Source organism: Hyperoodon ampullatus (genome assembly GCF_949752795.1).
Source record: "Hyperoodon ampullatus genome assembly, chromosome: 18".
Taxonomy (NCBI): Eukaryota; Metazoa; Chordata; class Mammalia; order Artiodactyla; family Ziphiidae; genus Hyperoodon; species Hyperoodon ampullatus.
The window spans coordinates 29,567,179-29,592,124 of record NC_136931.1 but is presented as its reverse complement, the minus strand read 5'-3'; the positions used below and the strand labels follow the sequence as shown (position 1 = coordinate 29,592,124).

The following is a 24,946-nucleotide window of genomic DNA, read 5'->3' as shown; positions in this document are numbered from 1 at the left end:
AGCGTCCAGCTTTCAGAATTGCTCCTCCACGTATGAGGGTGATTTGACGTGTTGAAGGGAAAAATGGGTGTCACATATAGTGTCCTTTTACATTTTATCTTAGCGATTCTTTTTACTGACCAGGGTTAAAACTGTGGCCGAAAATACAAATAGGTCTTTCCAGGGTGTTTTAGACGCCAGTCCCGTGTAGAAGTCAAACAAGAGGGGTGTGGGATTCCATCCCCTCTGGGTACTTTTCCAGGCTCTCATCACCGAGGACTGAGTTTGGCAGGGGCCCCCAGAGAAGGAAAATGAGAAATGGACAACGTTCTCTGCAATCCATACTCGTAAGGGGAATAGAGGGAGTGTGTCCTCTGTGTGTCCAGTGCCCTATGTCATCTGGCGAGGTTTTCATTTGGAGCTGAGAAACTGAAGCTCAACTTAACCTAAGGGGCTAAGACGCTCCGTGTGCGTGTGTTTTGGGGGGTGGGGGGGTACTCTTTGGTCCAGAGCCGAGGTCTCTGCACGTCCAGTCCAGTTCCCCACGCCAGCCCTGATGGGCACGGCATCTCTTTGTTCAAGACAGACAAAGGAAGACAGAGCCAGAATAAAGTCAACAACTTTTATTACAACTCACATATTTCACAGAAAAAGGAATGTAGCGTCAGGTCCGCTTGTATGAAAAACGGTAAAATGCAGGTTTGTCCTGGTTGCTCTGTTGACACCCGGGGCAGGCTCTCCGCGACATCAGGCACAGCAGCTGCACTTGTCCGAGGCCCCTTTGCAGACGCAGCCCTGGGCACACTTGGCGCAGCCCACGGGGCAGCAGGAGCAGCAGCCTGGGGAGGCAAGGGCAGCGTGCAGTCGGACCACGCGTTGTCCGCAACCACCCTTCCCAACAGCAGGCCTGGCCCCAGCCGCCCTCAGGCCCAGACCCTGAGTTTACGATGGTGTCCTCTGTCCTGAGATAATTGCTCTCAGGCACTAGGTTCAGGTTGCCTGCCCCATCTGTGCCCGGGACAGGGCACAGCGCCTTGGAGAGACACTGAGCAGGGCCTCTGGGGACAAGACAAAGCCAGCCCCCAGCACCACCAGTGATGTGAGCCACGTCCTCAGGATCAAAGTGGAGGCAAACCCCTCACAGAGCAGCTCCCGCTCGGGATAGGGAGGCTCTGGGCTGCTTCGACAGGAAGGGGCTGCACCAGGTCCGAGAAGCCACACAGGGTCACTCGTTCATGTCCCTACAGTGCTTCAGTCCCTGGGAGGATTCAGAAGCGTGACTCAGGAGGGAGGAGGACTAGTTCTAGTGACAGGTCTGAGGTTGTTTGTTGGTGACCCGTCTGGGCCTCAGTCTCCCTGTTCTCTAGTGCGCGCCTGGGTCTCGGTCATGTCGAAGGCGATTCCAGCTCTGACTGGGAATCCCTTCCTGGTGAGGGGGGTGCCGGGAAGTTTGGTCACTGTCCTGCTCCTGCCTGCTGAGCTCTGGGCTCCCTCCTCGCACTCAGCCCACACCCCGCATTGCCAGAGAAGGCCCCGCACACTCACTCTTCTTGCAGGAGGTGCATCTGCAGGCCTTGCAGGTGCAGGAGCCAGCGCAGCTGCAGGAGCCGCCTGCCAGGAAGGGAAAGGCCAGCAGTGAGCAGGGAGAGGGATGCAGGAGCTACAGCAGACGGTCAGCAATGCCTCCCTGAGCCCTCCTCCGTCAGGACCCAGTCCTGGGAGCTCGTGTCCACTCAGGCGGATAGAGAAGCCCCAGCTCGTCTCTTCTGGTCCAAGGAGAGTAGGTCCCCTCCTGATGGGACTCCACAGGGAAGGTCCCAGGCTCCAGACCCAGCCCAGGGTGACTGGGGCCGGGGGCCAGGGCCCATGGCCTGAACCCCAAAGAGGCAGTGTCCCCTCCTCCCATCCAGTCCTGGCAGCTCCGAGGCCTCCTCCAAACACTGGGTCCCGGTCTAGCAATCCCCTGACCAGCTGGGTGACCTCAATCAGGACAGCCTGGAGCCCCCGTGACCTCAGTGTTAACAGAGAGGCAAAGGGAGACTGACCTGCTCCCAGGGGCCTGGCTCCCAAGAAAGCCCCGGACCCGTGACAGGAGTCCTCCTGAGCTCAAACTCAAAACCCTCCCTTGTCGTCCTGTGCCTGGGAAGGGGGCATCCTAAGGCTCAAAGCCAGGGCTCCCTTACCAGTGGGGCAGGAGCACTTGGGGTCCATCTGGAGGAGAAGTGAGGCCCGAGGTCCAAAGCAAGGGGCGAAGCGGCTGCACGGGTCCGGTGGGGGCCGTGTGGGAGCGAGGAGCCCGGGGGCTCAGTTATAGGCCGAGGAGGCGGCCCGGGCGCAGAGGCCCCGCCCCCGCCTTGCACGCGCCCCGCGGGTCCGCGCCCGCGCCCACGCCCGCGCCGTCCGCATCGCCCTCGGCGCCCTGGGCCGGGCTGTGAGCAACAGGCGGGGCCGAGCGCACGATTCCACTTCGGTGCCGGCTGGAGCGGAGGAACCGGGTGCCGTGCGGTAAGCGGTGTCCCAGCCCCCTGGCCGCCCCTTCCCAATGTGCCCGACGGGAGCAGCCACCCTGTTGGCGGGTTGTGCAGGAATCCAGCTCCCGCGTCCTCCGGTCTTCCCCGCCCCGGGCCCCGCGCCGCCGGCCTGCGGGTCGCCGTTTCCTGCAGCCTGAGAACAGCCCCCGCCTCCCGCTCGTGTCCCTGGCTTGGCTGGAGCCGGGGAGCGGTGTCAGAGACGGCAGGCGTATGTGACCCTCACCACCGTTTCGCCCAGCCCATGTGTCCCCAGGAGTTGCCAGCCCCGGTCCCCACCACGGTCCTTTGGAAGCACGTTTCCGGTACCGTCTCCTGGAACGGCAGCGCGGTGAACATTGCCTTCAGCCGCTAGTCCTCCTCACTTGTGTTTTCCTTTCCTGGAGGGATCATGGCTCATTTCGGCGGGGGCTTCTTTGCCTAAACTTTCCAGGGGGGCTCCTCACTGTAGCCGGTCCACCCCACGCCAGGGTGGAGGTTCCCTAATCATGGGATGCTCCCCAGGGACGGCGTCATTGTAGGTGATAGGCAGTCCTGGCGTTAAATAACAAAGCGAGACAAGTGGATAGTTCCCTTTGAGTAGTCCCGACAGTTACTCACCGTGGAGTCCAGGCCAAGCCTTGTTAATCACTTTTGCTCTTTGAACTGTCACACCAACCGGGAAGGGAGATCCTAGTCAGGAGCCCGTTTCCCAAAGGCCAAAGTACCTACAGTACAAGGAGGCTCCGGAGGCAGGCACACGGTGCTGGGGAGTGGTGCCCTGCTTCTGTGCTTTTGTCGCTTCGCAGCTGAGAGAGGGAGTCAGTGAGAAAGCTCCCCTTTGGCGCAGAGCTGTGTCCTCAGCCCGTCTCTACCATGTCCAGCTCAATCCTGGGGGCGACCAGAGTGACAGAATAGGAATGGATTTATGACTTTGTGGCTACCTTCTGACTCTCTCCTTCAGTAGTGCTCAAGAGGTTTCTTTTGGTATAACGTATTTCGGAAAATCGCTGAAAAGAGAATGGTAAGGAAATCCTGATGCAGGTGACAGCAGAAATGGCAGGATCCTTCTGTATGTGTTAGGAGGACACCGACTGTGTTACTCACGGCTTTCTACCTGTAGTGTCAACGGCTCTTTGCGTGAAGGCAGGATAACCCTCTCAGGGGAACTGGTCCCAGGCTCACAGGGTTGATGAGGACGGCCCAGAGCACAGAGCTAAACACACCATCCTTGCTTGCGTGTCTGGAAGGAGGACAATGTCTCCTAGGCTAATGATAACAAATAAATAAAGAGATAAATAAATGAATCGGTGGTACGATAGATTACTCCCTGAGTGCCCAGTATGTTCTGACCTTCTTTGCATGTATTCAATTCTGTAATCCCGAGAGCCAGACACTGTTATTTTGCCCTTTAGGGCAGAGGAGACTGAGCCAGAGAGAGGTTATGTCACAGGGCTATGTGTGACACAGATGGGACTGGCCCTCCTGCAGGCTGACTGCAGCCCCCCGCCCAACCGGACACCATGTCATCCCATGAAAGGTGAGAACACTGAACACCTGGCACAGAGGCAGCAGTGGGAAAGCCCTGAGCTGGCAGTCAGAGCCCTCTGCACAGCTCTGTGACCTCTGTGGGCTTCAGCCTCCCACCTCTGCAGCCAGGAGCACAGCTGGACTGTCTCCGAAGACCCTTGCAGCCCTGAAAAAGGAGAGGCCGGATTCAGCCTCCAGTGATGTCATAACCGGCCCCATGTGGCCGGGAGGTGAGACAGCTGTGGTGTAGGTGTAGTCCTCTGAGTATAGGCTGTGTGCCCTTGGGTAAGTTGCTTAACCTCTCTGCAATTGGCACCATCACTCCAGACCTTGCAGGTTCACTGAGTCTGTGCAAATGCTGTGGCGGTGACTCGTTCCATGGGGCTTGTTGGAGAACATCCCTACGCCCTCTGGCACTGGATAAGCAAGGTTCCTATCCACCTCTGCCCTCACCATGAGCTTGCTTGCAAACCAGGGAGCCTTTCTCCAGGAGCTTGTTGGGAGCTCAAGGATTCTCTGTGCACAAATGTCAGTGTGGAGAGAGCGATCATAAAGGACACCGTTCGGGAAGCCCGAGCTAGGAGCCAGGCCACTATCTGGCTTATTCCCCCTCATTGAAATTAATCTTTTTTATCGAAAGGAGGAAATGAAATCTCAGAGAGTATCAGTGACTTGCCAGGTCAGGAAGTGGCATGCTGGCTGTGAACCCGAGTGCCTGACACCAACACCCACGCACGCAGAACGGGCCGGCTCCCGAAATGCCCCCCTTCACACAGGGCACCTGTGGGCAATCTTGCTCCTGACTTCTTTTTTTTTTTTTTTTTTTTTGTGGTACGCGGGCCTCTCACTGTTGTGGCCTCTCCCGTTGCGGAGCACAGGCTCCGGATGCGCAGGCTCAGCAGCCATGGCTCACGGGCCCAGCCGCTCCGCGGCATATGGGATCCTCCCAGACCGGGGCACGAACCCGTATCCCCTGCATCGGCAGGCGGACTCTCAACCACTGCGCCACCAGGGAGGCCCGCTCCTGACTTCTGAGCCACGTGTCTCCTCTTTCTCTCCGAGTGCCCATCAACTAGGAATTCCCTCCCCAGACCGCCAGGGGGCGCAACACCTGAACTATATTACCTGTTCCCTCAGCACACACTTCTTGCTAATAAACAGCACCAGGCCCTCCGCACTGCAGCACCACCATCACTCTGCAGAGGAACACATGAAGTCCTTCTTCTGAAAGCAAGTCTCAGGGAAACAGCTGGGAAATTCCCACCAAATTCAAATCACTATCGGGGTGTCAAGTAGCCACGGGCTGCATTTGAGGGAAGGGAAGATGTCAGCCTGATCTAGGGAGGACCTTGCGAAGATTCAGAGCCAAGGCCCTGCAGGGAGCTGTCACGGGTGGCGAGTGTCCTGTCAGTAGCCCTGGGCAAGCCAAGACTGATGTTCCCTGTGGGGAGGCAGGGGGCAGAGCTGCTCCGGGCGTGTGTGGTCCGCACAGTGGGGCATCTGTGAAGCGTTCCCAGGACTCGGGCACACCTTCCATGTAAGTGCAGCATATGAAAGCGTCCAGCTTTCAGAATTGCTCCTCCACGTATGAGGGTGATTTGACGTGTTGAAGGGAAAAATGGGTGTCACATATAGTGTCCTTTTACATTTTATCTTAGCGATTCTTTTTACTGACCAGGGTTAAAACTGTGGCCGAAAATACAAATAGGTCTTTCCAGGGTGTTTTAGACGCCAGTCCCGTGTAGAAGTCAAACAAGAGGGGTGTGGGATTCCATCCCCTCTGGGTACTTTTCCAGGCTCTCATCACCGAGGACTGAGTTTGGCAGGGGCCCCCAGAGAAGGAAAATGAGAAATGGACAACGTTCTCTGCAATCCATACTCGTAAGGGGAATAGAGGGAGTGTGTCCTCTGTGTGTCCAGTGCCCTATGTCATCTGGCGAGGCTTTCATTTGGAGCTGAGAAACTGAAGCTCAACTTAACCTAAGGGGCTAAGACGCTCCGTGTGCGTGTGTTTTGGGGGGTGGGGGGGTACTCTTTGGTCCAGAGCCGAGGTCTCTGCACGTCCAGTCCAGTTCCCCACGCCAGCCCTGATGGGCACGGCGTCTCTTTGTTCAAGACAGACAAAGGAAGACAGAGCCAGAATAAAGTCAACAACTTTTATTACAACTCACATATTTCACAGAAAAAGGAATGTAGCGTCAGGTCCGCTTGTATGAAAAACGGTAAAATGCAGGTTTGTCCTGGTTGCTCTGTTGACACCCGGGGCAGGCTCTCCGCGACATCAGGCACAGCAGCTGCACTTGTCCGAGGCCCCTTTGCAGACGCAGCCCTGGGCACACTTGGCGCAGCCCACGGGGCAGCAGGAGCAGCAGCCTGGGGAGGCAAGGGCAGCGTGCAGTCGGACCACGCGTTGTCCGCAACCACCCTTCCCAACAGCAGGCCTGGCCCCAGCCGCCCTCAGGCCCAGACCCTGAGTTTACGATGGTGTCCTCTGTCCTGAGATAATTGCTCTCAGGCACTAGGTTCAGGTTGCCTGCCCCATCTGTGCCCGGGACAGGGCACAGCGCCTTGGAGAGACACTGAGCAGGGCCTCTGGGGACAAGACAAAGCCAGCCCCCAGCACCACCAGTGATGTGAGCCACGTCCTCAGGATCAAAGTGGAGGCAAACCCCTCACAGAGCAGCTCCCGCTCGGGATAGGGAGGCTCTGGGCTGCTTCGACAGGAAGGGGCTGCACCAGGTCCGAGAAGCCACACAGGGTCACTCGTTCATGTCCCTACAGTGCTTCAGTCCCTGGGAGGATTCAGAAGCGTGACTCAGGAGGGAGGAGGACTAGTTCTAGTGACAGGTCTGAGGTTGTTTGTTGGTGACCCGTCTGGGCCTCAGTCTCCCTGTTCTCTAGTGCGCGCCTGGGTCTCGGTCATGTCGAAGGCGATTCCAGCTCTGACTGGGAATCCCTTCCTGGTGAGGGGGGTGCCGGGAAGTTTGGTCACTGTCCTGCTCCTGCCTGCTGAGCTCTGGGCTCCCTCCTCGCACTCAGCCCACACCCCGCATTGCCAGAGAAGGCCCCGCACACTCACTCTTCTTGCAGGAGGTGCATCTGCAGGCCTTGCAGGTGCAGGAGCCAGCGCAGCTGCAGGAGCCGCCTGCCAGGAAGGGAAAGGCCAGCAGTGAGCAGGGAGAGGGATGCAGGAGCTACAGCAGACGGTCAGCAATGCCTCCCTGAGCCCTCCTCCGTCAGGACCCAGTCCTGGGAGCTCGTGTCCACTCAGGCGGATAGAGAAGCCCCAGCTCGTCTCTTCTGGTCCAAGGAGAGTAGGTCCCCTCCTGATGGGACTCCACAGGGAAGGTCCCAGGCTCCAGACCCAGCCCAGGGTGACTGGGGCCGGGGGCCAGGGCCCATGGCCTGAACCCCAAAGAGGCAGTGTCCCCTCCTCCCATCCAGTCCTGGCAGCTCCGAGGCCTCCTCCAAACACTGGGTCCCGGTCTAGCAATCCCCTGACCAGCTGGGTGACCTCAATCAGGACAGCCTGGAGCCCCCGTGACCTCAGTGTTAACAGAGAGGCAAAGGGAGACTGACCTGCTCCCAGGGGCCTGGCTCCCAAGAAAGCCCCGGACCCGTGACAGGAGTCCTCCTGAGCTCAAACTCAAAACCCTCCCTTGTCGTCCTGTGCCTGGGAAGGGGGCATCCTAAGGCTCAAAGCCAGGGCTCCCTTACCAGTGGGGCAGGAGCACTTGGGGTCCATCTGGAGGAGAAGTGAGGCCCGAGGTCCAAAGCAAGGGGCGAAGCGGCTGCACGGGTCCGGTGGGGGCCGTGTGGGAGCGAGGAGCCCGGGGGCTCAGTTATAGGCCGAGGAGGCGGCCCGGGCGCAGAGGCCCCGCCCCCGCCTTGCACGCGCCCCGCGGGTCCGCGCCCGCGCCCACGCCCGCGCCGTCCGCATCGCCCTCGGCGCCCTGGGCCGGGCTGTGAGCAACAGGCGGGGCCGAGCGCAGGATTCCACTTCGGTGCCGGCTGGAGCGGAGGAACCGGGTGCCGTGCGGTAAGCGGTGTCCCAGCCCCCTGGCCGCCCCTTCCCAATGTGCCCGACGGGAGCAGCCACCCTGTTGGCGGGTTGTGCAGGAATCCAGCTCCCGCGTCCTCCGGTCTTCCCCGCCCCGGGCCCCGCGCCGCCGGCCTGCGGGTCGCCGTTTCCTGTAGCCTGAGAACAGCCCCCGCCTCCCGCTCGTGTCCCTGGCTTGGCTGGAGCCGGGGAGCGGTGTCAGAGACGGCAGGCGTATGTGACCCTCACCACCGTTTCGCCCAGCCCATGTGTCCCCAGGCGTTGCCAGCCCCGGTCCCCACCACGGTCCTTTGGAAGCACGTTTCCGGTACCGTCTCCTGGAACGGCAGCGCGGTGAACATTGCCTTCAGCCGCTAGTCCTCCTCACTTGTGTTTTCCTTTCCTGGAGGGATCATGGCTCATTTCGGCGGGGGCTTCTTTGCCTAAACTTTCCAGGGGGGCTCCTCACTGTAGCCGGTCCACCCCACGCCAGGGTGGAGGTTCCCTAATCATGGGATGCTCCCCAGGGACGGCGTCATTGTAGGTGATAGGCAGCCCTGGCGTTAAATAACAAAGCGAGACAAGTGGATAGTTCCCTTTGAGTAGTCCCGACAGTTACTCACCGTGGAGTCCAGGCCAAGCCTTGTTAATCACTTTTGCTCTTTGAACTGTCACACCAACCGGGAAGGGAGATCCTAGTCAGGAGCCCGTTTCCCAAAGGCCAAAGTACCTACAGTACAAGGAGGCTCCGGAGGCAGGCACACGGTGCTGGGGAGTGGTGCCCTGCTTCTGTGCTTTTGTCGCTTCGCAGCTGAGAGAGGGAGTCAGTGAGAAAGCTCCCCTTTGGCCCAGAGCTGTGTCCTCAGCCCGTCTCTACCATGTCCAGCTCAATCCTGGGGGCGACCAGAGTGACAGAATAGGAATGGATTTATGACTTTGTGGCTACCTTCTGACTCTCTCCTTCAGTAGTGCTCAAGAGGTTTCTTTTGGTATAACGTATTTCGGAAAATCGCTGAAAAGAGAATGGTAAGGAAATCCTGATGCAGGTGACAGCAGAAATGGCAGGATCCTTCTGTATGTGTTAGGAGGACACCGACTGTGTTACTCACGGCTTTCTACCTGTAGTGTCAACGGCTCTTTGCGTGAAGGCAGGATAACCCTCTCAGGGGAACTGGTCCCAGGCTCACAGGGTTGATGAGGACGGCCCAGAGCACAGAGCTAAACACACCATCCTTGCTTGCGTGTCTGGAAGGAGGACAATGTCTCCTAGGCTAATGATAACAAATAAATAAAGAGATAAATAAATGAATCGGTGGTACGATAGATTACTCCCTGAGTGCCCAGTATGTTCTGACCTTCTTTGCATGTATTCAATTCTGTAATCCCGAGAGCCAGACACTGTTATTTTGCCCTTTAGAGCAGAGGAGACTGAGCCAGAGAGAGGTTATGTCACAGGGCTATGTGTGACACAGATGGGACTGGCCCTCCTGCAGGCTGACTGCAGCCCCCCGCCCAACCGGACACCATGTCATCCCATGAAAGGTGAGAACACTGAACACCTGGCACAGAGGCAGCAGTGGGAAAGCCCTGAGCTGGCAGTCAGAGCCCTCTGCACAGCTCTGTGACCTCTGTGGGCTTCAGCCTCCCACCTCTGCAGCCAGGAGCACAGCTGGACTGTCTCCGAAGACCCTTGCAGCCCTGAAAAAGGAGAGGCCGGATTCAGCCTCCAGTGATGTCATAACCGGCCCCATGTGGCCGGGAGGTGAGACAGCTGTGGTGTAGGTGTAGTCCTCTGAGTATAGGCTGTGTGCCCTTGGGTAAGTTGCTTAACCTCTCTGCAATTGGCACCATCACTCCAGACCTTGCAGGTTCACTGAGTCTGTGCAAATGCTGTGGCGGTGACTCGTTCCATGGGGCTTGTTGGAGAACATCCCTACGCCCTCTGGCACTGGATAAGCAAGGTTCCTATCCACCTCTGCCCTCACCATGAGCTTGCTTGCAAACCAGGGAGCCTTTCTCCAGGAGCTTGTTGGGAGCTCAAGGATTCTCTGTGCACAAATGTCCGTGTGGAGAGAGCGATCATAAAGGACACCGTTCGGGAAGCCCGAGCTAGGAGCCAGGCCACTATCTGGCTTATTCCCCCTCATTGAAATTAATCTTTTTTATCGAAAGGAGGAAATGAAATCTCAGAGAGTATCAGTGACTTGCCAGGTCAGGAAGTGGCATGCTGGCTGTGAACCCGAGTGCCTGACACCAACACCCACGCACGCAGAACGGGCCGGCTCCCGAAATGCCCCCTTCACACAGGGCACCTGTGGGCAATCTTGCTCCTGACTTCTGAGCCACGTGTCTCCTCTTTCTCTCCGAGTGCCCATCAACTAGGAATTCCCTCCCCAGACCGCCAGGGGGCGCAACACCTGAACTATATTACCTGTTCCCTCAGCACACACTTCTTGCTAATAAACAGCACCAGGCCCTCCGCACTGCAGCACCACCATCACTCTGCAGAGGAACACATGAAGTCCTTCTTCTGAAAGCAAGTCTCAGGGAAACAGCTGGGAAATTCCCACCAAATTCAAATCACTATCGGGGTGTCAAGTAGCCACGGGCTGCATTTGAGGGAAGGGAAGATGTCAGCCTGATCTAGGGAGGACCTTGCGAAGATTCAGAGCCAAGGCCCTGCAGGGAGCTGTCACGGGTGGCGAGTGTCCTGTCAGTAGCCCTGGGCAAGCCAAGACTGATGTTCCCTGTGGGGAGGCAGGGGGCAGGGCTGCTCCGGGCGTGTGTGGTCCGCACAGTGGGGCATCTGTGAAGCGTTCCCAGGACTCGGGCACACCTTCCATGTAAGTGCAGCATATGAAAGCGTCCAGCTTTCAGAATTGCTCCTCCACGTATGAGGGTGATTTGACGTGTTGAAGGGAAAAATGGGTGTCACATATAGTGTCCTTTTACATTTTATCTTAGCGATTCTTTTTACTGACCAGGGTTAAAACTGTGGCCGAAAATACAAATAGGTCTTTCCAGGGTGTTTTAGACGCCAGTCCCGTGTAGAAGTCAAACAAGAGGGGTGTGGGATTCCATCCCCTCTGGGTACTTTTCCAGGCTCTCATCACCGAGGACTGAGTTTGGCAGGGGCCCCCAGAGAAGGAAAATGAGAAATGGACAACGTTCTCTGCAATCCATACTCGTAAGGGGAATAGAGGGAGTGTGTCCTCTGTGTGTCCAGTGCCCTATGTCATCTGGCGAGGTTTTCATTTGGAGCTGAGAAACTGAAGCTCAACTTAACCTAAGGGGCTAAGACGCTCCGTGTGCGTGTGTTTTGGGGGGTGGGGGGGTACTCTTTGGTCCAGAGCCGAGGTCTCTGCACGTCCAGTCCAGTTCCCCACGCCAGCCCTGATGGGCACGGCATCTCTTTGTTCAAGACAGACAAAGGAAGACAGAGCCAGAATAAAGTCAACAACTTTTATTACAACTCACATATTTCACAGAAAAAGGAATGTAGCGTCAGGTCCGCTTGTATGAAAAACGGTAAAATGCAGGTTTGTCCTGGTTGCTCTGTTGACACCCGGGGCAGGCTCTCCGCGACATCAGGCACAGCAGCTGCACTTGTCCGAGGCCCCTTTGCAGACGCAGCCCTGGGCACACTTGGCGCAGCCCACGGGGCAGCAGGAGCAGCAGCCTGGGGAGGCAAGGGCAGCGTGCAGTCGGACCACGCGTTGTCCGCAACCACCCTTCCCAACAGCAGGCCTGGCCCCAGCCGCCCTCAGGCCCAGACCCTGAGTTTACGATGGTGTCCTCTGTCCTGAGATAATTGCTCTCAGGCACTAGGTTCAGGTTGCCTGCCCCATCTGTGCCCGGGACAGGGCACAGCGCCTTGGAGAGACACTGAGCAGGGCCTCTGGGGACAAGACAAAGCCAGCCCCCAGCACCACCAGTGATGTGAGCCACGTCCTCAGGATCAAAGTGGAGGCAAACCCCTCACAGAGCAGCTCCCGCTCGGGATAGGGAGGCTCTGGGCTGCTTCGACAGGAAGGGGCTGCACCAGGTCCGAGAAGCCACACAGGGTCACTCGTTCATGTCCCTACAGTGCTTCAGTCCCTGGGAGGATTCAGAAGCGTGACTCAGGAGGGAGGAGGACTAGTTCTAGTGACAGGTCTGAGGTTGTTTGTTGGTGACCCGTCTGGGCCTCAGTCTCCCTGTTCTCTAGTGCGCGCCTGGGTCTCGGTCATGTCGAAGGCGATTCCAGCTCTGACTGGGAATCCCTTCCTGGTGAGGGGGGTGCCGGGAAGTTTGGTCACTGTCCTGCTCCTGCCTGCTGAGCTCTGGGCTCCCTCCTCGCACTCAGCCCACACCCCGCATTGCCAGAGAAGGCCCCGCACACTCACTCTTCTTGCAGGAGGTGCATCTGCAGGCCTTGCAGGTGCAGGAGCCAGCGCAGCTGCAGGAGCCGCCTGCCAGGAAGGGAAAGGCCAGCAGTGAGCAGGGAGAGGGATGCAGGAGCTACAGCAGACGGTCAGCAATGCCTCCCTGAGCCCTCCTCCGTCAGGACCCAGTCCTGGGAGCTCGTGTCCACTCAGGCGGATAGAGAAGCCCCAGCTCGTCTCTTCTGGTCCAAGGAGAGTAGGTCCCCTCCTGATGGGACTCCACAGGGAAGGTCCCAGGCTCCAGACCCAGCCCAGGGTGACTGGGGCCGGGGGCCAGGGCCCATGGCCTGAACCCCAAAGAGGCAGTGTCCCCTCCTCCCATCCAGTCCTGGCAGCTCCGAGGCCTCCTCCAAACACTGGGTCCCGGTCTAGCAATCCCCTGACCAGCTGGGTGACCTCAATCAGGACAGCCTGGAGCCCCCGTGACCTCAGTGTTAACAGAGAGGCAAAGGGAGACTGACCTGCTCCCAGGGGCCTGGCTCCCAAGAAAGCCCCGGACCCGTGACAGGAGTCCTCCTGAGCTCAAACTCAAAACCCTCCCTTGTCGTCCTGTGCCTGGGAAGGGGGCATCCTAAGGCTCAAAGCCAGGGCTCCCTTACCAGTGGGGCAGGAGCACTTGGGGTCCATCTGGAGGAGAAGTGAGGCCCGAGGTCCAAAGCAAGGGGCGAAGCGGCTGCACGGGTCCGGTGGGGGCCGTGTGGGAGCGAGGAGCCCGGGGGCTCAGTTATAGGCCGAGGAGGCGGCCCGGGCGCAGAGGCCCCGCCCCCGCCTTGCACGCGCCCCGCGGGTCCGCGCCCGCGCCCACGCCCGCGCCGTCCGCATCGCCCTCGGCGCCCTGGGCCGGGCTGTGAGCAACAGGCGGGGCCGAGCGCAGGATTCCACTTCGGTGCCGGCTGGAGCGGAGGAACCGGGTGCCGTGCGGTAAGCGGTGTCCCAGCCCCCTGGCCGCCCCTTCCCAATGTGCCCGACGGGAGCAGCCACCCTGTTGGCGGGTTGTGCAGGAATCCAGCTCCCGCGTCCTCCGGTCTTCCCCGCCCCGGGCCCCGCGCCGCCGGCCTGCGGGTCGCCGTTTCCTGTAGCCTGAGAACAGCCCCCGCCTCCCGCTCGTGTCCCTGGCTTGGCTGGAGCCGGGGAGCGGTGTCAGAGACGGCAGGCGTATGTGACCCTCACCACCGTTTCGCCCAGCCCATGTGTCCCCAGGCGTTGCCAGCCCCGGTCCCCACCACGGTCCTTTGGAAGCACGTTTCCGGTACCGTCTCCTGGAACGGCAGCGCGGTGAACATTGCCTTCAGCCGCTAGTCCTCCTCACTTGTGTTTTCCTTTCCTGGAGGGATCATGGCTCATTTCGGCGGGGGCTTCTTTGCCTAAACTTTCCAGGGGGGCTCCTCACTGTAGCCGGTCCACCCCACGCCAGGGTGGAGGTTCCCTAATCATGGGATGCTCCCCAGGGACGGCGTCATTGTAGGTGATAGGCAGCCCTGGCGTTAAATAACAAAGCGAGACAAGTGGATAGTTCCCTTTGAGTAGTCCCGACAGTTACTCACCGTGGAGTCCAGGCCAAGCCTTGTTAATCACTTTTGCTCTTTGAACTGTCACACCAACCGGGAAGGGAGATCCTAGTCAGGAGCCCGTTTCCCAAAGGCCAAAGTACCTACAGTACAAGGAGGCTCCGGAGGCAGGCACACGGTGCTGGGGAGTGGTGCCCTGCTTCTGTGCTTTTGTCGCTTCGCAGCTGAGAGAGGGAGTCAGTGAGAAAGCTCCCCTTTGGCCCAGAGCTGTGTCCTCAGCCCGTCTCTACCATGTCCAGCTCAATCCTGGGGGCGACCAGAGTGACAGAATAGGAATGGATTTATGACTTTGTGGCTACCTTCTGACTCTCTCCTTCAGTAGTGCTCAAGAGGTTTCTTTTGGTATAACGTATTTCGGAAAATCGCTGAAAAGAGAATGGTAAGGAAATCCTGATGCAGGTGACAGCAGAAATGGCAGGATCCTTCTGTATGTGTTAGGAGGACACCGACTGTGTTACTCACGGCTTTCTACCTGTAGTGTCAACGGCTCTTTGCGTGAAGGCAGGATAACCCTCTCAGGGGAACTGGTCCCAGGCTCACAGGGTTGATGAGGACGGCCCAGAGCACAGAGCTAAACACACCATCCTTGCTTGCGTGTCTGGAAGGAGGACAATGTCTCCTAGGCTAATGATAACAAATAAATAAAGAGATAAATAAATGAATCGGTGGTACGATAGATTACTCCCTGAGTGCCCAGTATGTTCTGACCTTCTTTGCATGTATTCAATTCTGTAATCCCGAGAGCCAGACACTGTTATTTTGCCCTTTAGAGCAGAGGAGACTGAGCCAGAGAGAGGTTATGTCACAGGGCTATGTGTGACACAGATGGGACTGGCCCTCCTGCAGGCTGACTGCAGCCCCCCGCCCAACCGGACACCATGTCATCCCATGAAAGGTGAGAACACTGAACACCTGGCACAGAGGCAGCAGTGGGAAAGCCCTGAGCTGGCAGTCAGAGCCCTCTGCACAGCTCTGTGACCTCTGTGGGCTTCAGCCTCCCACCTCTGCAGCCAGGAGCACAGCTGGACTGTCTCCGAAGACCCTTGCAGCCCTGAAAAAGGAGAGGCCGGATTCAGCCTCCAGTGATGTCATAACCGGCCCCATGTGGCCGGGAGGTGAGACAGCTGTGGTGTAGGTGTAGTCCTCTGAGTATAGGCTGTGTGCCCTTGGGTAAGTTGCTTAACCTCTCTGCAATTGGCACCATCACTCCAGACCTTGCAGGTTCACTGAGTCTGTGCAAATGCTGTGGCGGTGACTCGTTCCATGGGGCTTGTTGGAGAACATCCCTACGCCCTCTGGCACTGGATAAGCAAGGTTCCTATCCACCTCTGCCCTCACCATGAGCTTGCTTGCAAACCAGGGAGCCTTTCTCCAGGAGCTTGTTGGGAGCTCAAGGATTCTCTGTGCACAAATGTCCGTGTGGAGAGAGCGATCATAAAGGACACCGTTCGGGAAGCCCGAGCTAGGAGCCAGGCCACTATCTGGCTTATTCCCCCTCATTGAAATTAATCTTTTTTATCGAAAGGAGGAAATGAAATCTCAGAGAGTATCAGTGACTTGCCAGGTCAGGAAGTGGCATGCTGGCTGTGAACCCGAGTGCCTGACACCAACACCCACGCACGCAGAACGGGCCGGCTCCCGAAATGCCCCCTTCACACAGGGCACCTGTGGGCAATCTTGCTCCTGACTTCTGAGCCACGTGTCTCCTCTTTCTCTCCGAGTGCCCATCAACTAGGAATTCCCTCCCCAGACCGCCAGGGGGCGCAACACCTGAACTATATTACCTGTTCCCTCAGCACACACTTCTTGCTAATAAACAGCACCAGGCCCTCCGCACTGCAGCACCACCATCACTCTGCAGAGGAACACATGAAGTCCTTCTTCTGAAAGCAAGTCTCAGGGAAACAGCTGGGAAATTCCCACCAAATTCAAATCACTATCGGGGTGTCAAGTAGCCACGGGCTGCATTTGAGGGAAGGGAAGATGTCAGCCTGATCTAGGGAGGACCTTGCGAAGATTCAGAGCCAAGGCCCTGCAGGGAGCTGTCACGGGTGGCGAGTGTCCTGTCAGTAGCCCTGGGCAAGCCAAGACTGATGTTCCCTGTGGGGAGGCAGGGGGCAGGGCTGCTCCGGGCGTGTGTGGTCCGCACAGTGGGGCATCTGTGAAGCGTTCCCAGGACTCGGGCACACCTTCCATGTAAGTGCAGCATATGAAAGCGTCCAGCTTTCAGAATTGCTCCTCCACGTATGAGGGTGATTTGACGTGTTGAAGGGAAAAATGGGTGTCACATATAGTGTCCTTTTACATTTTATCTTAGCGATTCTTTTTACTGACCAGGGTTAAAACTGTGGCCGAAAATACAAATAGGTCTTTCCAGGGTGTTTTAGACGCCAGTCCCGTGTAGAAGTCAAACAAGAGGGGTGTGGGATTCCATCCCCTCTGGGTACTTTTCCAGGCTCTCATCACCGAGGACTGAGTTTGGCAGGGGCCCCCAGAGAAGGAAAATGAGAAATGGACAACGTTCTCTGCAATCCATACTCGTAAGGGGAATAGAGGGAGTGTGTCCTCTGTGTGTCCAGTGCCCTATGTCATCTGGCGAGGCTTTCATTTGGAGCTGAGAAACTGAAGCTCAACTTAACCTAAGGGGCTAAGACGCTCCGTGTGCGTGTGTTTTGGGGGGTGGGGGGGTACTCTTTGGTCCAGAGCCGAGGTCTCTGCACGTCCAGTCCAGTTCCCCACGCCAGCCCTGATGGGCACGGCGTCTCTTTGTTCAAGACAGACAAAGGAAGACAGAGCCAGAATAAAGTCAACAACTTTTATTACAACTCACATATTTCACAGAAAAAGGAATGTAGCGTCAGGTCCGCTTGTATGAAAAACGGTAAAATGCAGGTTTGTCCTGGTTGCTCTGTTGACACCCGGGGCAGGCTCTCCGCGACATCAGGCACAGCAGCTGCACTTGTCCGAGGCCCCTTTGCAGACGCAGCCCTGGGCACACTTGGCGCAGCCCACGGGGCAGCAGGAGCAGCAGCCTGGGGAGGCAAGGGCAGCGTGCAGTCGGACCACGCGTTGTCCGCAACCACCCTTCCCAACAGCAGGCCTGGCCCCAGCCGCCCTCAGGCCCAGACCCTGAGTTTACGATGGTGTCCTCTGTCCTGAGATAATTGCTCTCAGGCACTAGGTTCAGGTTGCCTGCCCCATCTGTGCCCGGGACAGGGCACAGCGCCTTGGAGAGACACTGAGCAGGGCCTCTGGGGACAAGACAAAGCCAGCCCCCAGCACCACCAGTGATGTGAGCCACGTCCTCAGGATCAAAATGGAGGCAAACCCCTCACAGAGCAGCTCCCGCTCGGGATAGGGAGGCTCTGGGCTGCTTCGACAGGAAGGGGCTGCACCAGGTCCGAGAAGCCACACAGGGTCACTCGTTCATGTCCCTACAGTGCTTCAGTCCCTGGGAGGATTCAGAAGCGTGACTCAGGAGGGAGGAGGACTAGTTCTAGTGACAGGTCTGAGGTTGTTTGTTGGTGACCCGTCTGGGCCTCAGTCTCCCTGTTCTCTAGTGCGCGCCTGGGTCTCGGTCATGTCGAAGGCGATTCCAGCTCTGACTGGGAATCCCTTCCTGGTGAGGGGGGTGCCGGGAAGTTTGGTCACTGTCCTGCTCCTGCCTGCTGAGCTCTGGGCTCCCTCCTCGCACTCAGCCCACACCCCGCATTGCCAGAGAAGGCCCCGCACACTCACTCTTCTTGCAGGAGGTGCATCTGCAGGCCTTGCAGGTGCAGGAGCCAGCGCAGCTGCAGGAGCCGCCTGCCAGGAAGGGAAAGGCCAGCAGTGAGCAGGGAGAGGGATGCAGGAGCTACAGCAGACGGTCAGCAATGCCTCCCTGAGCCCTCCTCCGTCAGGACCCAGTCCTGGGAGCTCGTGTCCACTCAGGCGGATAGAGAAGCCCCAGCTCGTCTCTTCTGGTCCAAGGAGAGTAGGTCCCCTCCTGATGGGACTCCACAGGGAAGGTCCCAGGCTCCAGACCCAGCCCAGGGTGACTGGGGCCGGGGGCCAGGGCCCATGGCCTGAACCCCAAAGAGGCAGTGTCCCCTCCTCCCATCCAGTCCTGGCAGCTCCGAGGCCTCCTCCAAACACTGGGTCCCGGTCTAGCAATCCCCTGACCAGCTGGGTGACCTCAATCAGGACAGCCTGGAGCCCCCGTGACCTCAGTGTTAACAGAGAGGCAAAGGGAGACTGACCTGCTCCCAGGGGCCTGGCTCCCAAGAAAGCCCCGGACCCGTGACAGGAGTCCTCCTGAGCTCAAACTCAAAACCCTCCCTTGTCGTCCTGTGCCTGGGAAGGGGGCATCCTAAGGCTCAAAGCCAGGGCTCCCTTACCAGTGGGGCAGGAGCACTTGGGGTCCATCTGGAGGAGAAGTGAGGCCCGAGGTCCAAAGCAAGGGGCGAAGCGGCTGCACGGGTCCGGTGGGGGCCGTGTGGGAGCGAGGAGCCCGGGGGCTCAGTTATAGGCCGAGGAGGCGGCCCGGGCGCAGAGGCCCCGCCCCCGCCTTGCACGCGCCCCGCGGGTCCGCGCCCGCGCCCACGCCCGCGCCGTCCGCATCGCCCTCGGCGCCCTGGGCCGGGCTGTGAGCAACAGGCGGGGCCGAGCGCACGATTCCACTTCGGTGCCGGCTGGAGCGGAGGAACCGGGTGCCGTGCGGTAAGCGGTGTCCCAGCCCCCTGGCCGCCCCTTCCCAATGTGCCCGACGGGAGCAGCCACCCTGTTGGCGGGTTGTGCAGGAATCCAGCTCCCGCGTCCTCCGGTCTTCCCCGCCCCGGGCCCCGCGCCGCCGGCCTGCGGGTCGCCGTTTCCTGCAGCCTGAGAACAGCCCCCGCCTCCCGCTCGTGTCCCTGGCTTGGCTGGAGCCGGGGAGCGGTGTCAGAGACGGCAGGCGTATGTGACCCTCACCACCGTTTCGCCCAGCCCATGTGTCCCCAGGAGTTGCCAGCCCCGGTCCCCACCACGGTCCTTTGGAAGCACGTTTCCGGTACCGTCTCCTGGAACGGCAGCGCGGTGAACATTGCCTTCAGCCGCTAGTCCTCCTCACTTGTGTTTTCCTTTCCTGGAGGGATCATGGCTCATTTCGGCGGGGGCTTCTTTGCCTAAACTTTCCAGGGGGGCTCCTCACTGTAGCCGGTCCACCCCACGCCAGGGTGGAGGTTCCCTAATCATGGGATGCTCCCCAGGGACGGCGTCATTGTAGGTGATAGGCAGTCCTGGCGTTAAATAACAAAGCGAGACAAGTGGATAGTTCCCTTTGAGTAGTCCCGACAGTTACTCACCGTGGAGTCCAGGCCAAGCCTTGTTAATCACTTTTGCTCTTTGAACTGTCACACCAACCGGGAAGGGAGATCCTAGTCAGGAGCCCGTTTCCCAAAGGCCAAAGTACCTACAGTACAAGGAGGCTCCGGAGGCAGGCACACGGTGCTGGGGAGTGGTGCCCTGCTTCTGTGCTTTTGTCGCTTCGCAGCTGAGAGAGGGAGTCAGTGAGAAAGCTCCCCTTTGGCGCAGAGCTGTGTCCTCAGCCCGTCTCTACCATGTCCAGCTCAATCCTGGGGGCGACCAGAGTGACAGAATAGGAATGGATTTATGACTTTGTGGCTACCTTCTGACTCTCTCCTTCAGTAGTGCTCAAGAGGTTTCTTTTGGTATAACGTATTTCGGAAAATCGCTGAAAAGAGAATGGTAAGGAAATCCTGATGCAGGTGACAGCAGAAATGGCAGGATCCTTCTGTATGTGTTAGGAGGACACCGACTGTGTTACTCACGGCTTTCTACCTGTAGTGTCAACGGCTCTTTGCGTGAAGGCAGGATAACCCTCTCAGGGGAACTGGTCCCAGGCTCACAGGGTTGATGAGGACGGCCCAGAGCACAGAGCTAAACACACCATCCTTGCTTGCGTGTCTGGAAGGAGGACAATGTCTCCTAGGCTAATGATAACAAATAAATAAAGAGATAAATAAATGAATCGGTGGTACGATAGATTACTCCCTGAGTGCCCAGTATGTTCTGACCTTCTTTGCATGTATTCAATTCTGTAATCCCGAGAGCCAGACACTGTTATTTTGCCCTTTAGGGCAGAGGAGACTGAGCCAGAGAGAGGTTATGTCACAGGGCTATGTGTGACACAGATGGGACTGGCCCTCCTGCAGGCTGACTGCAGCCCCCCGCCCAACCGGACACCATGTCATCCCATGAAAGGTGAGAACACTGAACACCTGGCACAGAGGCAGCAGTGGGAAAGCCCTGAGCTGGCAGTCAGAGCCCTCTGCACAGCTCTGTGACCTCTGTGGGCTTCAGCCTCCCACCTCTGCAGCCAGGAGCACAGCTGGACTGTCTCCGAAGACCCTTGCAGCCCTGAAAAAGGAGAGGCCGGATTCAGCCTCCAGTGATGTCATAACCGGCCCCATGTGGCCGGGAGGTGAGACAGCTGTGGTGTAGGTGTAGTCCTCTGAGTATAGGCTGTGTGCCCTTGGGTAAGTTGCTTAACCTCTCTGCAATTGGCACCATCACTCCAGACCTTGCAGGTTCACTGAGTCTGTGCAAATGCTGTGGCGGTGACTCGTTCCATGGGGCTTGTTGGAGAACATCCCTACGCCCTCTGGCACTGGATAAGCAAGGTTCCTATCCACCTCTGCCCTCACCATGAGCTTGCTTGCAAACCAGGGAGCCTTTCTCCAGGAGCTTGTTGGGAGCTCAAGGATTCTCTGTGCACAAATGTCCGTGTGGAGAGAGCGATCATAAAGGACACCGTTCGGGAAGCCCGAGCTAGGAGCCAGGCCACTATCTGGCTTATTCCCCCTCATTGAAATTAATCTTTTTTATCGAAAGGAGGAAATGAAATCTCAGAGAGTATCAGTGACTTGCCAGGTCAGGAAGTGGCATGCTGGCTGTGAACCCGAGTGCCTGACACCAACACCCACGCACGCAGAACGGGCCGGCTCCCGAAATGCCCCCTTCACACAGGGCACCTGTGGGCAATCTTGCTCCTGACTTCTGAGCCACGTGTCTCCTCTTTCTCTCCGAGTGCCCATCAACTAGGAATTCCCTCCCCAGACCGCCAGGGGGCGCAACACCTGAACTATATTACCTGTTCCCTCAGCACACACTTCTTGCTAATAAACAGCACCAGGCCCTCCGCACTGCAGCACCACCATCACTCTGCAGAGGAACACATGAAGTCCTTCTTCTGAAAGCAAGTCTCAGGGAAACAGCTGGGAAATTCCCACCAAATTCAAATCACTATCGGGGTGTCAAGTAGCCACGGGCTGCATTTGAGGGAAGGGAAGATGTCAGCCTGATCTAGGGAGGACCTTGCGAAGATTCAGAGCCAAGGCCCTGCAGGGAGCTGTCACGGGTGGCGAGTGTCCTGTCAGTAGCCCTGGGCAAGCCAAGACTGATGTTCCCTGTGGGGAGGCAGGGGGCAGGGCTGCTCCGGGCGTGTGTGGTCCGCACAGTGGGGCATCTGTGAAGCGTTCCCAGGACTCGGGCACACCTTCCATGTAAGTGCAGCATATGAAAGCGTCCAGCTTTCAGAATTGCTCCTCCACGTATGAGGGTGATTTGACGTGTTGAAGGGAAAAATGGGTGTCACATATAGTGTCCTTTTACATTTTATCTTAGCGATTCTTTTTACTGACCAGGGTTAAAACTGTGGCCGAAAATACAAATAGGTCTTTCCAGGGTGTTTTAGACGCCAGTCCCGTGTAGAAGTCAAACAAGAGGGGTGTGGGATTCCATCCCCTCTGGGTACTTTTCCAGGCTCTCATCACCGAGGACTGAGTTTGGCAGGGGCCCCCAGAGAAGGAAAATGAGAAATGGACAACGTTCTCTGCAATCCATACTCGTAAGGGGAATAGAGGGAGTGTGTCCTCTGTGTGTCCAGTGCCCTATGTCATCTGGCGAGGTTTTCATTTGGAGCTGAGAAACTGAAGCTCAACTTAACCTAAGGGGCTAAGACGCTCCGTGTGCGTGTGTTTTGGGGGGTGGGGGGGTACTCTTTGGTCCAGAGCCGAGGTCTCTGCACGTCCAGTCCAGTTCCCCACGCCAGCCCTGATGGGCACGGCATCTCTTTGTTCAAGACAGACAAAGGAAGACAGAGCCAGAATAAAGTCAACAACTTTTATTACAACTCACATATTTCACAGAAAAAGGAATGTAGCGTCAGGTCCGCTTGTATGAAAAACGGTAAAATGCAGGTTTGTCCTGGTTGCTCTGTTGACACCCGGGGCAGGCTCTCCGCGACATCAGGCACAGCAGCTGCACTTGTCCGAGGCCCCTTTGCAGACGCAGCCCTGGGCACACTTGGCGCAGCCCACGGGGCAGCAGGAGCAGCAGCCTGGGGAGGCAAGGGCAGCGTGCAGTCGGACCACGCGTTGTCCGCAACCACCCTTCCCAACAGCAGGCCTGGCCCCAGCCGCCCTCAGGCCCAGACCCTGAGTTTACGATGGTGTCCTCTGTCCTGAGATAATTGCTCTCAGGCACTAGGTTCAGGTTGCCTGCCCCATCTGTGCCCGGGACAGGGCACAGCGCCTTGGAGAGACACTGAGCAGGGCCTCTGGGGACAAGACAAAGCCAGCCCCCAGCACCACCAGTGATGTGAGCCACGTCCTCAGGATCAAAGTGGAGGCAAACCCCTCACAGAGCAGCTCCCGCTCGGGATAGGGAGGCTCTGGGCTGCTTCGACAGGAAGGGGCTGCACCAGGTCCGAGAAGCCACACAGGGTCACTCGTTCATGTCCCTACAGTGCTTCAGTCCCTGGGAGGATTCAGAAGCGTGACTCAGGAGGGAGGAGGACTAGTTCTAGTGACAGGTCTGAGGTTGTTTGTTGGTGACCCGTCTGGGCCTCAGTCTCCCTGTTCTCTAGTGCGCGCCTGGGTCTCGGTCATGTCGAAGGCGATTCCAGCTCTGACTGGGAATCCCTTCCTGGTGAGGGGGGTGCCGGGAAGTTTGGTCACTGTCCTGCTCCTGCCTGCTGAGCTCTGGGCTCCCTCCTCGCACTCAGCCCACACCCCGCATTGCCAGAGAAGGCCCCGCACACTCACTCTTCTTGCAGGAGGTGCATCTGCAGGCCTTGCAGGTGCAGGAGCCAGCGCAGCTGCAGGAGCCGCCTGCCAGGAAGGGAAAGGCCAGCAGTGAGCAGGGAGAGGGATGCAGGAGCTACAGCAGACGGTCAGCAATGCCTCCCTGAGCCCTCCTCCGTCAGGACCCAGTCCTGGGAGCTCGTGTCCACTCAGGCGGATAGAGAAGCCCCAGCTCGTCTCTTCTGGTCCAAGGAGAGTAGGTCCCCTCCTGATGGGACTCCACAGGGAAGGTCCCAGGCTCCAGACCCAGCCCAGGGTGACTGGGGCCGGGGGCCAGGGCCCATGGCCTGAACCCCAAAGAGGCAGTGTCCCCTCCTCCCATCCAGTCCTGGCAGCTCCGAGGCCTCCTCCAAACACTGGGTCCCGGTCTAGCAATCCCCTGACCAGCTGGGTGACCTCAATCAGGACAGCCTGGAGCCCCCGTGACCTCAGTGTTAACAGAGAGGCAAAGGGAGACTGACCTGCTCCCAGGGGCCTGGCTCCCAAGAAAGCCCCGGACCCGTGACAGGAGTCCTCCTGAGCTCAAACTCAAAACCCTCCCTTGTCGTCCTGTGCCTGGGAAGGGGGCATCCTAAGGCTCAAAGCCAGGGCTCCCTTACCAGTGGGGCAGGAGCACTTGGGGTCCATCTGGAGGAGAAGTGAGGCCCGAGGTCCAAAGCAAGGGGCGAAGCGGCTGCACGGGTCCGGTGGGGGCCGTGTGGGAGCGAGGAGCCCGGGGGCTCAGTTATAGGCCGAGGAGGCGGCCCGGGCGCAGAGGCCCCGCCCCCGCCTTGCACGCGCCCCGCGGGTCCGCGCCCGCGCCCACGCCCGCGCCGTCCGCATCGCCCTCGGCGCCCTGGGCCGGGCTGTGAGCAACAGGCGGGGCCGAGCGCACGATTCCACTTCGGTGCCGGCTGGAGCGGAGGAACCGGGTGCCGTGCGGTAAGCGGTGTCCCAGCCCCCTGGCCGCCCCTTCCCAATGTGCCCGACGGGAGCAGCCACCCTGTTGGCGGGTTGTGCAGGAATCCAGCTCCCGCGTCCTCCGGTCTTCCCCGCCCCGGGCCCCGCGCCGCCGGCCTGCGGGTCGCCGTTTCCTGCAGCCTGAGAACAGCCCCCGCCTCCCGCTCGTGTCCCTGGCTTGGCTGGAGCCGGGGAGCGGTGTCAGAGACGGCAGGCGTATGTGACCCTCACCACCGTTTCGCCCAGCCCATGTGTCCCCAGGAGTTGCCAGCCCCGGTCCCCACCACGGTCCTTTGGAAGCACGTTTCCGGTACCGTCTCCTGGAACGGCAGCGCGGTGAACATTGCCTTCAGCCGCTAGTCCTCCTCACTTGTGTTTTCCTTTCCTGGAGGGATCATGGCTCATTTCGGCGGGGGCTTCTTTGCCTAAACTTTCCAGGGGGGCTCCTCACTGTAGCCGGTCCACCCCACGCCAGGGTGGAGGTTCCCTAATCATGGGATGCTCCCCAGGGACGGCGTCATTGTAGGTGATAGGCAGTCCTGGCGTTAAATAACAAAGCGAGACAAGTGGATAGTTCCCTTTGAGTAGTCCCGACAGTTACTCACCGTGGAGTCCAGGCCAAGCCTTGTTAATCACTTTTGCTCTTTGAACTGTCACACCAACCGGGAAGGGAGATCCTAGTCAGGAGCCCGTTTCCCAAAGGCCAAAGTACCTACAGTACAAGGAGGCTCCGGAGGCAGGCACACGGTGCTGGGGAGTGGTGCCCTGCTTCTGTGCTTTTGTCGCTTCGCAGCTGAGAGAGGGAGTCAGTGAGAAAGCTCCCCTTTGGCGCAGAGCT

The 24,946-nt window shown here is 58.6% G+C and overlaps 2 protein-coding genes across 2 annotated transcripts; both read right to left on the bottom strand.

Annotated features, from left to right (window-relative positions):
- Positions 1-11,642: 11,642 nt before the first annotated feature.
- On the bottom strand, positions 11,643-13,106 carry LOC307066245 (metallothionein-1E-like; the record flags this gene model as incomplete). The annotated part of the gene is made up of 3 exons (XM_079723353.1): positions 11,643-11,734; positions 12,441-12,506; positions 13,079-13,106. 3 exons carry the CDS (start codon positions 13,104-13,106, stop codon positions 11,643-11,645), a joined length of 186 nt encoding a protein of 61 aa, XP_079579479.1.
- Positions 13,107-16,987: 3,881 nt separating this feature from the next.
- On the bottom strand, positions 16,988-18,451 carry LOC307066152 (metallothionein-1E-like; the record flags this gene model as incomplete). The annotated part of the gene is made up of 3 exons (XM_079723249.1): positions 16,988-17,079; positions 17,786-17,851; positions 18,424-18,451. The coding sequence occupies 3 exons, from the start codon at positions 18,449-18,451 to the stop codon at positions 16,988-16,990; spliced, it is 186 nt and encodes a 61-aa protein (XP_079579375.1).
- Between the last annotated feature and the right edge of the window lie 6,495 nt (positions 18,452-24,946).